General features: G+C 40.8%; 1 protein-coding gene across 4 annotated transcripts in view; it reads right to left on the bottom strand.

Moving 5' to 3' along the window:
* Positions 1-14,001, bottom strand: part of LOC111566541 (vang-like protein 1) — a 54,523-nt gene extending 40,522 nt beyond the window's left edge. For 2 of the 4 annotated variants that reach the window (XM_023267191.3, XM_023267194.3), the window contains exons 1-3: positions 13,842-14,001; positions 10,976-11,088; positions 340-602 (exon numbers count right to left, since the gene is read on the bottom strand). In XM_023267191.3, the coding sequence (XP_023122959.1) occupies positions 340-410 (71 nt within the window). In that variant the 5' untranslated portion in view covers positions 411-602; positions 10,976-11,088; positions 13,842-14,001. Of the gene's footprint in view, positions 1-339; positions 603-10,975; positions 11,089-13,311; positions 13,667-13,841 lie in introns of those variants that run through there. The other 2 variants (XM_023267192.3, XM_023267193.3) reach the window with 2 other exon arrangements.
* Positions 14,002-14,228: the final 227 nt, after the last annotated feature.

Below are 14,228 nucleotides of genomic sequence, written 5' to 3'. Positions count from 1 at the left end.
ACCTTCTAGGAGGCACTTTAAGCAAACTGTTCAATTAAAATATGTCTATATGCAAGAAAATTGAAAAAAAATATGAATTGCAGTTTCTCAGAGCTGGAGGTGACTCCTAAAATGTGTTGCTTTGTTTGATAAACAACTTCACAGATGATCACCTTCACTTTGTTTTCCAGTAATGTTAAGTGACTAATCAGCTGTTGCGCTCCTGTTCACGACAACCAAAGTGGAAGTTAAATAACAACAACCTACAACATGGTATAGTAATTATGAACACTACATAACACAGTCCAACCTGACATTCAAAAGGAGAAACAGGCATACTAAGTGAGAAGCAGGACTTACCCATGCCTGTGGGACCCCCGGGAGCGTCCAGAATAGTAGGAATAGCCCGAGTATGTGGACTCGGTATCCATGGTGATACAGTCCCGCTGAGGCAGCAGGGCTCGGCTCTGCTCGACCGCTGGCGGACGCAGCGGAACCTTGTGCGCTATCTTGTTGAGCTCGAGGTGATCGATCGGCTCGCTCAGGAGGCCGACGGAGGTGGTGAGCTGCCGGCAGTCAGGCTTGAAAGCGACCCTGGGGGCGCCCGGCGAGGAAACATCAACCTGGAGGGTGGAAAGCAGACGGGAAAATCTGAATTCAAAATGTGAAGCGTCTGGGAAACCTGCCCACATCTGACTGAAAGAGACTGGAGGAGCCAACAAAAAGGAGACAGCGTCTGACATCAACTAAAGTCCAAATCAAGCATTCAGGTCACAGGGTTTTTCATCACATCTATTTTTCCCCTCGTGCATAAAAGCCTGGATGCGCCTGTGTTATCTGCAGCTGCATTACAATCAGTATTTCCTGAGCTCCAAACCTGCACAGTGACAACACTTTATATTACTGGCAGCTCTCAGGAGGTTACACTCCAGCTGAGCGCTCCAGATAACAGAAACACTGCTACCCTGAAACAGCAATTTGCTCTTATTCCCATACGGCTGGCAAGTGTTGTTCTGAGGCAGCTTTAAGTCTCTGACACACAGCTAACAATTTAAGGCCGACACTGACAAGCTCCAAGAATAATTCAGTCGGAGTGCTGTGGAGATAACTGTTTTTTTTTTTTTTTAAAGGAGAAGTTCAGTGAGACAGAGGTGTTGCCAGAGCTGTGATGGCAAACTAAAATAAGAAGACATTCACAGAAATGATCTGCATAATAGCTTTACCTATATGTCAATACGCATCAGTAGAGAATCCTAGCAAAACCAGCTGCAGTGCTCAGAGGATGCGATAAAAGATAATGGAATAGTAAAATACTCGTGGCAAGGACATGCTTCACTCATAAACTTCAAACTGTTCTTCCTAATTAGGCACTAAATGACAGATGACAGCTGGTGGTTAAACCCTAAAAATTAATCTGTTTATTAGAGTTACATATCTGGAAGTTTTTCTCATAAGATAATCTCTTCCTGCCTAAAATGGCGTACTTGTAACTCTACTCTGTCTTTTTTAGAATGTGCCGATCTATAAAGTCCTCGTCTCTTCCTTCACCAACCCAGTTGCTGCTTGAGCACACCAGCTCACCTACTGCTTTGGTCAAACACTTTACAACTACTGGATGATTTTAAATGAATATTGATACAGAAAGCTCCATCCTGCAAGCTGACAGGATTGGTTCCTTAAAAGTTGTTAACATATGATTTCATGTCTGAATATGTGTTTTTCAGGGAGAAATGCTCAGCCACAGCATTGACTTCTTATTTCCATCATCATCTTGCATATAAAAACACCAAATTGATTTGTTAATGGTTTTCTCTGGAGGGAGGCTTTAAAAATTCCAGGTGATAATACAAAGAACACTCAGAATAGGGCTGAACGATTTGGCAAAAATATCTAACTGTGAGTTTTAGAAAAAAAACACATCAGGATGGTGATTCAATTTGCAATAAAAACTATTTATTACTTTAAATTTTATAATGTAAGCAAAGCTTCGGTTCCCTATTTGCTCTGTAATTATTTAAACTGTGATGAAGCTTTACTAAATGAGATTATATCAAAAGTTTGACTGTTATACAAGGAGTACAGAATAACTTTGTAAAATTGTTGACACCGCAGTCAAAGCATGCTGTCTTTTCTGTATCCTAAATTGAAGCATTCGCAATTTGCTAATTGCATTGTTTTAAATTGTGATTTTGATTGAAAACCAACCATTTTCAGGCCAAACTCAGAATGGACCTTTAGAGGGTGACAACTGGTCAGCATATGCAGTAACAATAAGGAGCCTGGGTTACTTTATTTGACAGAAATCAATGAGATTTTCCAGAAATAAACATCTATAATGCTTAAATAAATGAAACCACAATTAATAAAACTGGTATTCTGGTGTTGTTGATGTTTCTTTGGCACAGATAATTCCTAAAGCTCTTCCTCTTTGTGCGGCTCCCACCTGATGATCCACAACTATATATACATACGCAAACATTTCCCATCAACAACCACTATGAACACAACAAGTAATTTCAGTTCATCCTAAAATACATGTAAGATGAACATAATTTCCTTTACATTGATTAAACTGATGGTTTTAAACTGTTTAGATAGATTGATGCTATTATCCAAACACTGTGATGGACTGGATCTACATTACGTGATTTCAAGAGAATTTTAGCTGCAATCTTCACCCATGAGGATCAATTTTCAGAAAAAACTGTTGATAACACATCCGCAGATGCAAAGTGAACTCAACCATTAAATAGTCTGAAATTGCAAAGTCACAGTGAAAAGCCACAGTGAAGCTTCGGAAACATTTAAAGACTGCATTAAGAGGAATGTATGAGGCTGTTTATGGTCAGAGTAAGATGCTTTATATCACAAAGTAAAAGCTGTGGAGAGGTGCTTGAATGAGGCAAATCTGAAAGCACATATTTGAGTAATTGCACAAAGGGAGAGGGAAAGCAGAGTGTGAGTCATAGGTAGCTTGAGGTGTGCTTGTAAACACACTGAACCTGCAAGACACACTCTCACACTCATATTTCTAGAGCTGCTCTGAGGGGGATGAAAAGGCAAAAATAGTTAAAACTTAACTACAAAAGTCTTAAATCTAATTTCTACTCAGATAGCACTCACTCCACTGTACATGTGCACTTCGAACCCGCCGGCCTCCACTTTGCATTAAGCAGCCATAAACCCTGTAGAGTGGAGGACGGATATATGGCTGATATAAAACCTCAGCTGAGGCCTGTTAAAATAACATTTTGAGGTTGAGTTGTTTGGGGTTGTTAATGTGTAGTTTATCAGGTGAAGTATGAACTTTTTTTTTTTTTTTTTAAAGTTTGAAAATTAGTCATCCAGAGTGCTTTAAAAGCTTTCATATCTCCTGCTTACTCTGCCCTGGCAGGCTCTGAAGCTGCTGCATTCCCATCGAAACCTACACTGAAACTCTCAGCTCACACTTCAAGCGCAAACACAAAGATTTATGGCTGATTTACGGCTGCAGCCGCCTTAAAGGTGATGAGAAACTGAACAAACTGTCTCCCTGCATTCTGCGTTCATAACTCCAGGATAAAAAAAGAGTCACTTAGTGCACAAAATACACCTCTTATCTGCCACTTGGAGGGAAACACACATCACTGGATCCAAAAATACACTGCGGCAGCAAACATCTAGAGCAGCCCGGTACTAATGAGTGTGGCGTCGGCACATCTGTGAGTGACACATGCTGTTGTGTGTGTGCACGACTGTCACAGACTCCTGAAAATGCTTTGAAGGTTGCGCAAATGCATACTTGGACACACTCATTCTGCAAATCATTTTTAAATGCCTGAATCATCCTCCCTCAACCGGTTCTCTGCAGTTTCTCCACCAACCCGCTGCAGTGCAGATCCTCAGTGCCTTAGCGAATCAAGGTGAATCTACAAGTCTCAGTTTTTTCAAATATATAAAAAAATGCTAAAATGGTCTTCCCACATATAAGAGGAACCTCAAAGTCAACCTACCAAGGGTCCACTTGCAATGTTGTTTCCTCCTTGAGGCTCATTTAACACTTAATGGGGAAAATCGCTTGGTTTCTCCCAACAATTTAAGGATTTAGATGTGCAGCTGCGGTAAATCAAAGCGTAGTTGATGTAAGCTAAAGCCAAAGTTGTGCAGTTATTCACAGCTTGTGAAAGGAGCAGTTCAATATTATGGGTATCGCTTTCTTGCTAAGTGTTAGATGAGACGACTCTCGTGTGTGTAGGGGCTAATACGAAGCTGGAGTCTCCAGATGGTTAGCTTAGCTCAGAACAAACATGAGAATCAGGATAAAACAGCCAACTAGGCTCTGTCTAAGAGTAACACAGTTTACCAAAGAGGTGTACAAACTGGTTCAGAATAAGAAATAATCTGGCGTTGTGTGGCAATCTGTTTTTCTGCGTTCAACAACAATTATTGTACAGATTAAACAAGGAAAGGGGTAAGCTTGCTATTTAGCTTTAAGCCTCTTTCAGACATGCACTCTGTTCTAATAATGTGACAGCATCTGAATGTGTCAGTTTCATGTCTGAGGGCACTTGTGAAATTCAGTTTTTACAAGGTGTTATATAAATTAGGGTATTATTATCAAACAAAGTTAATATTAGGATTTTGTTTATTAATGCATTACTATGTAATATACATCACTAGGTGTACTGCCCAATCTCACATGTATAACAAATACACTTTGGGTTGTATGTCTGAATGCAACTGTGAGGAACATTAATGCAAAAGTGATCTATGACTGAAGGGCAGAATACTGTCAATTTAACAGACTGATGAAGCAGCAACATTGCATATCATGTCTGAAAGGGGCTTTATATAGCTTTAAATGTCCTAGATGGCAGATTTTGTTATCCTTGCCAATAGAGTATATAATCAAATTGTCCCTGAGTGATTCAGCTTCCCAGACTTGGGAAAAGTCCTGACTGAGGGACAGACCTTACTGTTTCTTCTTGTCTTTATGCTAAGCTAAGTTAGAGTAGAGAGCTGCTGGCTGCAGATTCTTATTTCGCATAAAGACATGAAAGTGCCATTTATCTTCTCATCTAACCCTCTGGATCAAAGAGAGTGAACACATCTCCCAAAACTTTAACTTTACAAATGTAAAAAAGAAAAACACCAACTTCTATTGCAGCTTTTCTTAAAAGACAAAAAAAAAAGAAAATCAACTATGTTCACAAAAAAAGGGGGCATTTAAAAACTGTGATCCCTTGTGGCCCCTGGACCAGTGATTTAAATGGTCAGACCTCCTGCTTTGCTGCATATATACACCTCCTGAATAATGTCTGATAAGTAAGCTGGACACATCACAGAGGCCTTTACAATACCTGCTGTAATCCTCTTAAAGCAAGGGCACGCAGCTAAATCAGGGATCAATAGGGTTAAATGAGTGCGAGGTCCAGGTTCAGTCAGAGTGCAGGCATAAGAAAAGAAAGCAGCTATGTTAAACCCTGATCGATTATTTCCTGCTTCGGTGCATTTCCTTAAAAAAAACACAGGCTTCTGTGTGTTACCAGCTCTGATACTTCCCACTCAGCCCTCTTCATGCAAATACACATTTCCAATCCAGCGAGAGGCCTGGCTCTGAGGTCTATACTGAAGTGAAACAGGATATGTGGGTTCCCTCACATGTGGTTTCTGCCTTTGCCATGCCAGAGGAAATTGGTAAGCGGAACCACTTCAAGTTTGCAAGTCTGAAGCTGAAACAGGAATCCCCTACTCTGGGAGGGTGGGATTGAGGGAGGGAGGCAGCCCCGACAGGTTCTTCACAGTAATCCAGGACCCCTGCTGTGCTGCCGGCTTGTCCGTTTGTCCTGGCAAACACTGGCAGCAAGCAGTGGGAGAGGAGGAAGGGCAGAATGACATCACAGCAGTCATGCATGAAGGGTATAGCCTCACACAAGGCCATTTCATACACTTTGTGAAAACATAAATCACCGAGGTGAATGACTCAAACACCCCGAAAAATGCACAATGACACACAAAATATAACTGTATGTAATAGGTACTGCACACTACATGCTAATACAAGCTAGCAGGTGCAACAACCCAAGCATACACTGGAGGAGCAGTGACAGAGTAAACATCCAGCAGCCTAACCTGGGAATGTAAACAAACAACCTCACGCAAACAGCCCAACAAAATACTTTTATCTCTGCGAGCAGAGCTGAAGAAACGTTACACTGGAGACACAAGACATCTGCTGTCAGCCACCGTAAACAAATCAGCACAGCTCGGCTGCACCTTTCACATCACATCCAATAACAGCAGTCAGCATCGCAGCATGGAGAGATTCGATTATCAACGGCTCAGGGGAATACATACAGATACCTCTACTTTGAGATCCTGACTTTGGCAGTATTTGTAAAATAACTCAAAAATCATCGTTCTTGGTGAGTTAATTGTTGACACTGGACCCAAGATACATTGTATAGTTTCAAATTTACACTTTTTACAGAAATGTTCCTGTCTTTGGTATATTTTTGTTGTGATTTTTGGGTGACTGATGTGAATTTCCAAAATAAACATAATGCAATATATGTATGTTCCATAGCTACATTAAATTGAATTGAAGACAGTTCTGAAATGAAGTGAAGGAGCCTCTTGGATGAGAATCAAAACACCTTCAAAAACTGCTTCGCTGTTGAATTTGTGAACAGACATTACTGCTGAATTCATCCAAAAATGACCCAAAATGTAAAAGTAAATTGATTTAATCTGCAAACTGTTTTCGCTTTTTGCATTACAGTAATAATCAGACTGTATAAATACTGTGCTATGTAGCAAGTGTTGATGCTACAAACTTATCCCTTTCCAAATAGACATCTAAGCCCAGTGATGAACGATTCTTGGATGGACAGGATGTTTCTTTTCAGAATACATCCTCAGAGACTTAGTTAACATTTCCTCAAAGTTTTTATGTCCACAGGCTGTTTTCTAATACAGTTGCTCTTCTATTGTATTGTTGATTCAAGTGGAAGAGCTTCAACTTCATCCTATCCAGCTGTCTGTGTCATAAATGGTGGCTGAAGTCACTGTTATGTTTTTTGTATTAATGAGTGCGTAAGAATGACAAATTTCATCATCTGACCGTGAGAGTCTGCATGGATGGACCCTTCAAATGTCCAGAATGTTAGTTCGACAAGTTTAAATACACAAGAAACCAGAAAAATGTCTGTTTTCATCCATGTGACTGTAACCACTCACTTGCTACAGCCGCAGCATCAGCTAGTTAAGAACAATTTATGACTCTGACCTTTCAGAAGCTGTGAAGGGAAACTCCATGAGGCACTTGCAACCTACTAGACTTACTGACCCTGAACTACAGTGATGAACTTTTACAGGAGAGCAACAGATGAAGACACATTAAGTCTGCTGTGCTGCACCTGAACCAGTCTGAAGTCAGTGAACCACCACGATGCTTCCCCGCCAGCTGACATGCTGCCAAACCTCTACAGAAATGCTCACTGTATGGGTAGGAGTCAAGTGAGGAGCAGAAATAGTGCTTCCAGTTTTCCTGTGAAAAGCAGCTAATTAGGCATCTAATGAACCGAATAAGATGATGTCACTTTTTCAGTCTGAACCTCTACTCAAGAAAGCCGCTGATCCATTCTTCCTCTTCGAAGAATAGGAGTGAAACCCTCTGTGGATCATTTGCACCCAGCAGTGATTGATCCTTAGATCCCACAGCCTTTCACTGTAAATCTTGGATTTCAACACCAGTTTTACACCCAGGTACTCAGCTAAAACACTAAAAATCCAACCGTAAAGTGGACAAAAAAAGACAAATATTCACGATATCATGACTGAAATCATAAGGACTGAATTTGGAGGCAGCACTTGGTCTTGGAGTGATGCAGCCTTGATCAAAGATGCTCTTAAAAGCTCAAATGTACTTAGAGCCAATTGTGTATTCAACCTGTTTGCGCAGTGGGACAGATCTTCAGCACAACATAGTGCAAAATTAAGCATTAACACATAATTACTAAATATCTCTACAATAAATGGATAACCAGGCGACCAGATGCGACCAGTCTTTCAATATATTCTATTTGTTTTTGTCATTCATAAATAAAATTAGCCTGCTCTGTTTCCTCCAGCCATCAGCATGCAGCTCATTCGTCTGTCTCGCCGATGCTTCTCCCTCTCGCCTCCTCCCTCCGTAACCATGACGCCCTTGCAGCGCTGCCTCTATTATCACTATGATAACACGTCTCTTCGCGCTGGAATAAAACTCAAGCAGCTCATCCACAGCACTGACTCCACTTCAGCTACGGAGAAGGTAACTCCGTGACAGCTGCAATCACGAGACATGCTAGAACATGAGGGAGACGAGTCACCGTGGAAGTCTGGCCCTGTCACATGTTCACCGTGTTGTTGTTCATGACTGAGCAAATGAGGGCTGTTGATTCTCTGGAATTCAATCAACATTCCCGAGTGTGTGAATTGAACCTCACACATCTCCAGTGAGACCTGAATGGAGGCAGAGACAAACAGCTGAGACAGAATCAAGAGTCTCTCATGGCATTTAAGGAGAGTGGCTATTTGTAATGTACATATGATTGACTACACTGTTCATTAACATGCAGCTTTTGTGCTGCTGTGGAGTGACAGTGTTAATTACAGATCACTATCAGCTCCTGTCTGCTGTGAGTAAAAGGCACCAACTCCAAACCTTATGCTCGATTCACAGCTGGCCTTTACCTGTTGCATTTTTGTGCTGGTGTTACTAGGCAACCAGAACGATGTGATCCTCAGTGGTCAGTCAATAAACCAGCTGCTGAAGATTGAATTAGCTGGAGGTTAGGATATCGAGTTGGTATAAACCCCTAGTTTTTAACAGTTTAGACAAATTGGTACCATTAGAAGTGCTCCAATTTAGCTATTAGCGGTTCCAGTTTGCAATGCAACCTTAGATGTAGTTCTAGTGAGAATCGTTTGGTTTTTTTACTGATATTTATTCAAGATGGACATCAGAGGTGGTTTAATCGTCTGGAAGCGTACAGCCCACTGACTGTCAAAGTAAGTGTCTCGTGCAAATGTGTGCAGTTGTGACCGAGGTATGACTTCAATAGAGAGTAAGATTTTTAACAGGAACTGCAGCAAGCGGAGTTTAAGTACCTTAACTGCCTTCATGAGCTGTGTGTTACAGCCGGCGCTGCCACTGCTGACCGTTAGTGGGTTAATCTAACTACAATAATTACCATTCTGCTGTTTGTGCAAAAGCAGAACAACATACAGCCTGTCCTCTTCACCTCATGTCACTCCCTCCTCATCCCCTCTGCAAAAGCTCTTGTATACTGCTTAGATATTTGCATTTGTGGTTACCAGTCTGATTTGAATAATGAAGGGAGGTTAGCGGCTCAGGAATTTTATGTGTCAACAGAGACTTGCAGGATCTCAACAGAGACAAAAGAAGAGCTGACAATAAAGTCACAACCATCAGTATAATCAGTCAGAATACAATAATATACATGCACATACTTATACAAATACAGCCATCTGACTTAACACACAAAAAGAAAAATTTCACTCCTAACTGGACACTTGATCAAAACTTTAAAACGTGTAACAGATTTTGTTTAAAAAAAAAAAAAAAAAAATCATCTATAAATTCAGATAATTTGTTCACTAAATGGAAATAAAATACCAAAACGTCACTATTAAATATTGATGAAGTATAACTGAATAATTTGCTAACGTTCTAGACTGCTTGATATACTGAAAATACCATCATACTTCAAACAGCCTAGTATTTATCATTTCATGCATATTATTCCATCTGCATCTTATTTTACTGTAGTTGTGTGTATATTCTACCATCTTAAGTATTATTTTGTACTGACACATTAACATTCACAGAAAGTCCCCAACATATCATATCACACTACTGTTCAAAAGTTTGGGATCTCTTAGAACTGTCCTTATTTTTGAAAGAAAAGCAGTTTTTTTCAATGAAGATAACATTAAATTAGGGATGTCCGATATTGGCTTCTTAATAACCAATATGCCAATATTGTCCAACTCTCAACAGATACAGATCCCGATATATGTGGGCTATTTAGCTAATTTTAGGTAAGATCACAGATCTCCTGTCGTGGAATTAACGCATCATGCCTAATTTTATTATGATGCCCCATTGGATGCATTCTCATATGCAACAAGGCTTTCCAAATGTAAACTATTTAAGTTATGGAAAAAATGGCATATTTATGCCTTTTTTTTAAAAAAATTGTCTCAAACAACAGTTCACACTCTCCCTCCCTCTATGAGTCTGGTAAATGCCGGTGAAATCCAGGCATTATTTTATTGGTTTTCATGATAGGCAAAAAAACCAATTATGCCAATATCGGTGGGCCGATAATTTCGGTGGGCCGATATTACCGGACATCCCTACATTAAATGAATCAGAAATCCAGTCTAGACATTGTTGATGTGGTAAAAGACTATTCTAGCTGGAAATGGCTGATTTTTAATGGAATATCTACATAGGGGTACAGAGGAACATTTCCAGAAACCATCACTCCTGTGTTCTAATGCTACATTGTGTTAGCTAATGGTGTTGAAAGGCTAACTGATGATTAGAAAACCCTTGTGCAATTATGTTAGCATATGAATGAAAGTGTGAGTTTTCATGGAAAACATGAAGTTGTCTGGGCGACCCCAAACTTTTGAATGGTAGTGTAAGTCCTTCAGTGCTATCAAGAACCTCTTTAATGTTCTCATCTTATTTCAAACTTCTGACATCCTCTTCTACTGCAACACTGAACTCCAACCAGCAGCTGAGACATTACATGAGAGGCAGCCTATTCATGAAATGGAGATAAAGATGTGAATAAGGAAGACTTCTCAGCACTGCTTTCCTGCTGCGTCTAATTCAGCAGCTTATGTACTGAATTAAACACCCAAAGTGTCAAAAGTCAATTACAGTTGTTCAAATCCTCACAAAACAACATTACCCTGACAACATGAAGTTTGTACTTACAGTTTACTGACATCATACACTTCATCAAGCCCACGTCTTTCATCTGAGAGTTGCTGACGAGTGTCGCCATCGATATCCTCTCTGTAGCTGTCATGTAAACCAGAGGCACTTTTCTGGAATGCAAAGTGAAAAAGAACTCATGTGCAATGTGACAAAAATCACACAGCTCTCAAATGGTAGTCGCATTCCCAAACATGAAAGTCTGTATGATAATGAGGGTCTTGCATAATGTATGGAGGGGGAAGTTGTCACAGTTTAAAGTCATTCTCTGCTCTCACAGCTTCAACCTATGATATCATGCAGCTTTTCTTCAAATGGATACATAGTTTTGAAATGTCGTGTGTGTTTATATCGACATTTATGCGACTTACAGTGTAGTTAGCAATAAAAGGGTGATTTTTTACAAGTGCGAAGGGCATGTGTTCAGTCTTTTTTTTAGATTTTCATATGATAACACAAAAAAATGTTTGGTTTTGTTTCACTACTTGACAGCAAAACTTTAAAAAAGAACAGAATAATTAGGCTGAATCACGGGCAAAGAATACAAAACAGTCCTTTTATAATAGTTCTGTACTGCAAAGGGGACTAAAGTGTAAGTAGCTATATCTTTGTGTATCAAAGTCACATATTACCTTTATAAAATCTTAGAAGTACCACAACAAAGCTGACGCAAGTTCTCATTTTCTGCATCCATGCCTAGGCTACTTGATGCAGCTTGAGCACACCAGCTCACCTCCAATTCTGCTCAAACACTGAAACTGCTCTGTGCAACCCAATAGCAAGTTGTAGTATTGCAGAAATTTAGCAATACATGCTCAAACCAGAAACTGGCTCTGAGGAAGAAAAATGATACTGAAAGCTAGAAACTAGTTTCTTAAGTTTATTACCTATTAAACCCCGGAAGTCTAAATCAATGTTTGGGAGACTGTGATCAGCACACTGCAGTTTCAAGGTAGTAAGACTCCACCTCAGACTAACCACCCTGCACAACCAGCACATAAACATAAAAATGGAGTTACAGTCTAACCATAATGGAATGTAAACTTGAACATCAATAATTAAAAAGACATAACATGGAGCAACCATTTCAGGTTTTTTTTTTTTAAATCGATTGAGGATTTAACAAAAAAGCACAGCACACTGTAAATGAGTCCTCTGTTCTACTTCTACATGGCAGACATGTCTGCATAATCAAATAATAAACACTAAGTGAACAAAACAACCGGACCTACAGCGAGGAAAACAATTAACAAAGGATCAGTTTCCCTGTGAGCAATAATCTCGGTCAGTCCCATAAAAACTGTCTGGCTTCATCACTGGCTCAGCCGTGTGGTTATTTCCCTCATGATAAGACTGCAAGCATATATATAAATAAATTTAAAAAAAAAACACCATATGGATAAGTCTGCAAGGTCAAGGATAAAAATATGATTTTCACTGGAAGGTGTCTTTAATGTATGTACACAGATGTTAAGTCAATCATAATTAAATCCACTGGCAAGAATTATCATAATCAACTGGTCATTTACCATTTATGAATAAAAACTGCCTCACATTTGTTTGCCCTAGCTTCTTAAACATGACAACTTGTTGCTCTGCTCTGATTTATATCATTGTACACTGAATATATTTTGGTATTGTTTTGTTATTAGACCCCACAAGCAATCTGATAACGTCACTGTGGCCTCTGTGGCCTCTGGGGTGTTGTGATTGGCTCATTTCCTGAAATTTTACAGCCAAACCGAATCACTACTTACAAGAATAATAAAACATTTATTGTAATTATTATTTTAAGGAACGTAATACCTGGAGCTCTGGAGGTTTCATTAACTGATATAAATTAAAGTTTCTGGCAATAGGCTACACATGACAGATTGACCCATAGAGCCAGCAGACAGTCAGGGAGGATGCAGCAGCTGATCACAACATCACTAATTAGACGCCTCCCTACCTGAAGGTGCTTACAGAAACACCTGTTTAGTTCATTTTTTAAATGCTTGACAGTACATGTTAATAAGTCACCCACAGAATGACCCATAGCTGAGACACTCAACCAAAAAATAAGAGCTGCAATGTGCCAGTAAGAATTCAAATTTCACTCCAACACCAGTCTAGTGTCTGATGGAGCTCCAGAGCAGGTTTACCCGCCCAACCTCCACCTGTGACCCGGCAGCAGGCGGACCTAGAGGCAGGAAACTCCCTGGTCTCACCGTGGCCTCGGACGCCCCCCTCCTACTCTCCCTCACCTCGGCAGCCCGTTTGTACGAGTAGCTGAAAGCCCAAAACACACCGCAGTGTTTCCAAACCGTGTTCCGTTTGCTCTTTTCTCGGCTTACTGGTTGTTTTCCGAGGCTGGGAGTGTTTCAACGTCTCCGTCCGCGTCAACTCCGCCGCCGCAGGTTACAGTTCGCCGCCGAGCTGCGGTGCACCAGCCCGGCTACTGCGGCTCTACTCAACCGTGTGAAACATAGTTGACTTTTCTCTCTCGGCGGCTCGGAGAGTTTCTGGCTGGGAGAGAAGCTGTGGAAACGAAAAACTGACCAAACCGAGGGCGGAACAAACTAGAAGCTGAGGCGAAATGTTCAGAAATGCGGTTAACTTTGCCAGTTAGTGGCCGCAGTTTGAGGGCATTCAGCTGAAGTTAAAGCTTCACACAGGTAGGCAACACTAGGGCGTGTTCCCCGGTCTGCTGGAAAACACTGCGACCACCAGCCTGTTCCTATCTGGAGGTAAAACCAGGTAGACACGGTAACCTACATTTTGGTAGGCTACAGGAATATCAAGATATTATGGGCTGTAAGGCTTCACACATCTGCACAGTACATCTGACCGACTGTATCCGAGGGACTATTAAAACATAACTCACCTTTTATCGGTGGAGATATCATTCCCGTGGTTGATAATTTATCCAGAGGTTATAAAACAGTTTGCCCCACAGCACACAGCAGGCTCCGGTAGGAAGCAGCCCTTAGTAACCGGAGGAATCACCCCGGCAGAGAGGAATTTCACAGGGGGCAGAGCTTCACAGGGAGAGGGGCGGCAGTGCGCAGACTCGGCGCTAGGGGGCGCTCCATGGACCTGCTGCATAATGAGCTGCTTAATTACAGCAGGGAGAGGGTGATTGCTGTGGCTTTTAAAGTGGGAAGTATCTCCTTATTACTGCTTGTTGCAAGGCACAAAGTGGAATCGAGGTAGTTATTGCAAAGACCAAACTAAAATACCACCTTAAAAAGCCCTAAAATAGGTTTTAAAG

This window comes from Amphiprion ocellaris, chromosome 24 (assembly GCF_022539595.1).
Source record: "Amphiprion ocellaris isolate individual 3 ecotype Okinawa chromosome 24, ASM2253959v1, whole genome shotgun sequence".
Taxonomy (NCBI): domain Eukaryota; kingdom Metazoa; phylum Chordata; class Actinopteri; family Pomacentridae; genus Amphiprion; species Amphiprion ocellaris.
The sequence above is the reverse complement of the archived record's forward strand: the minus strand, read 5'-3'. Positions and strand labels throughout refer to the sequence as shown.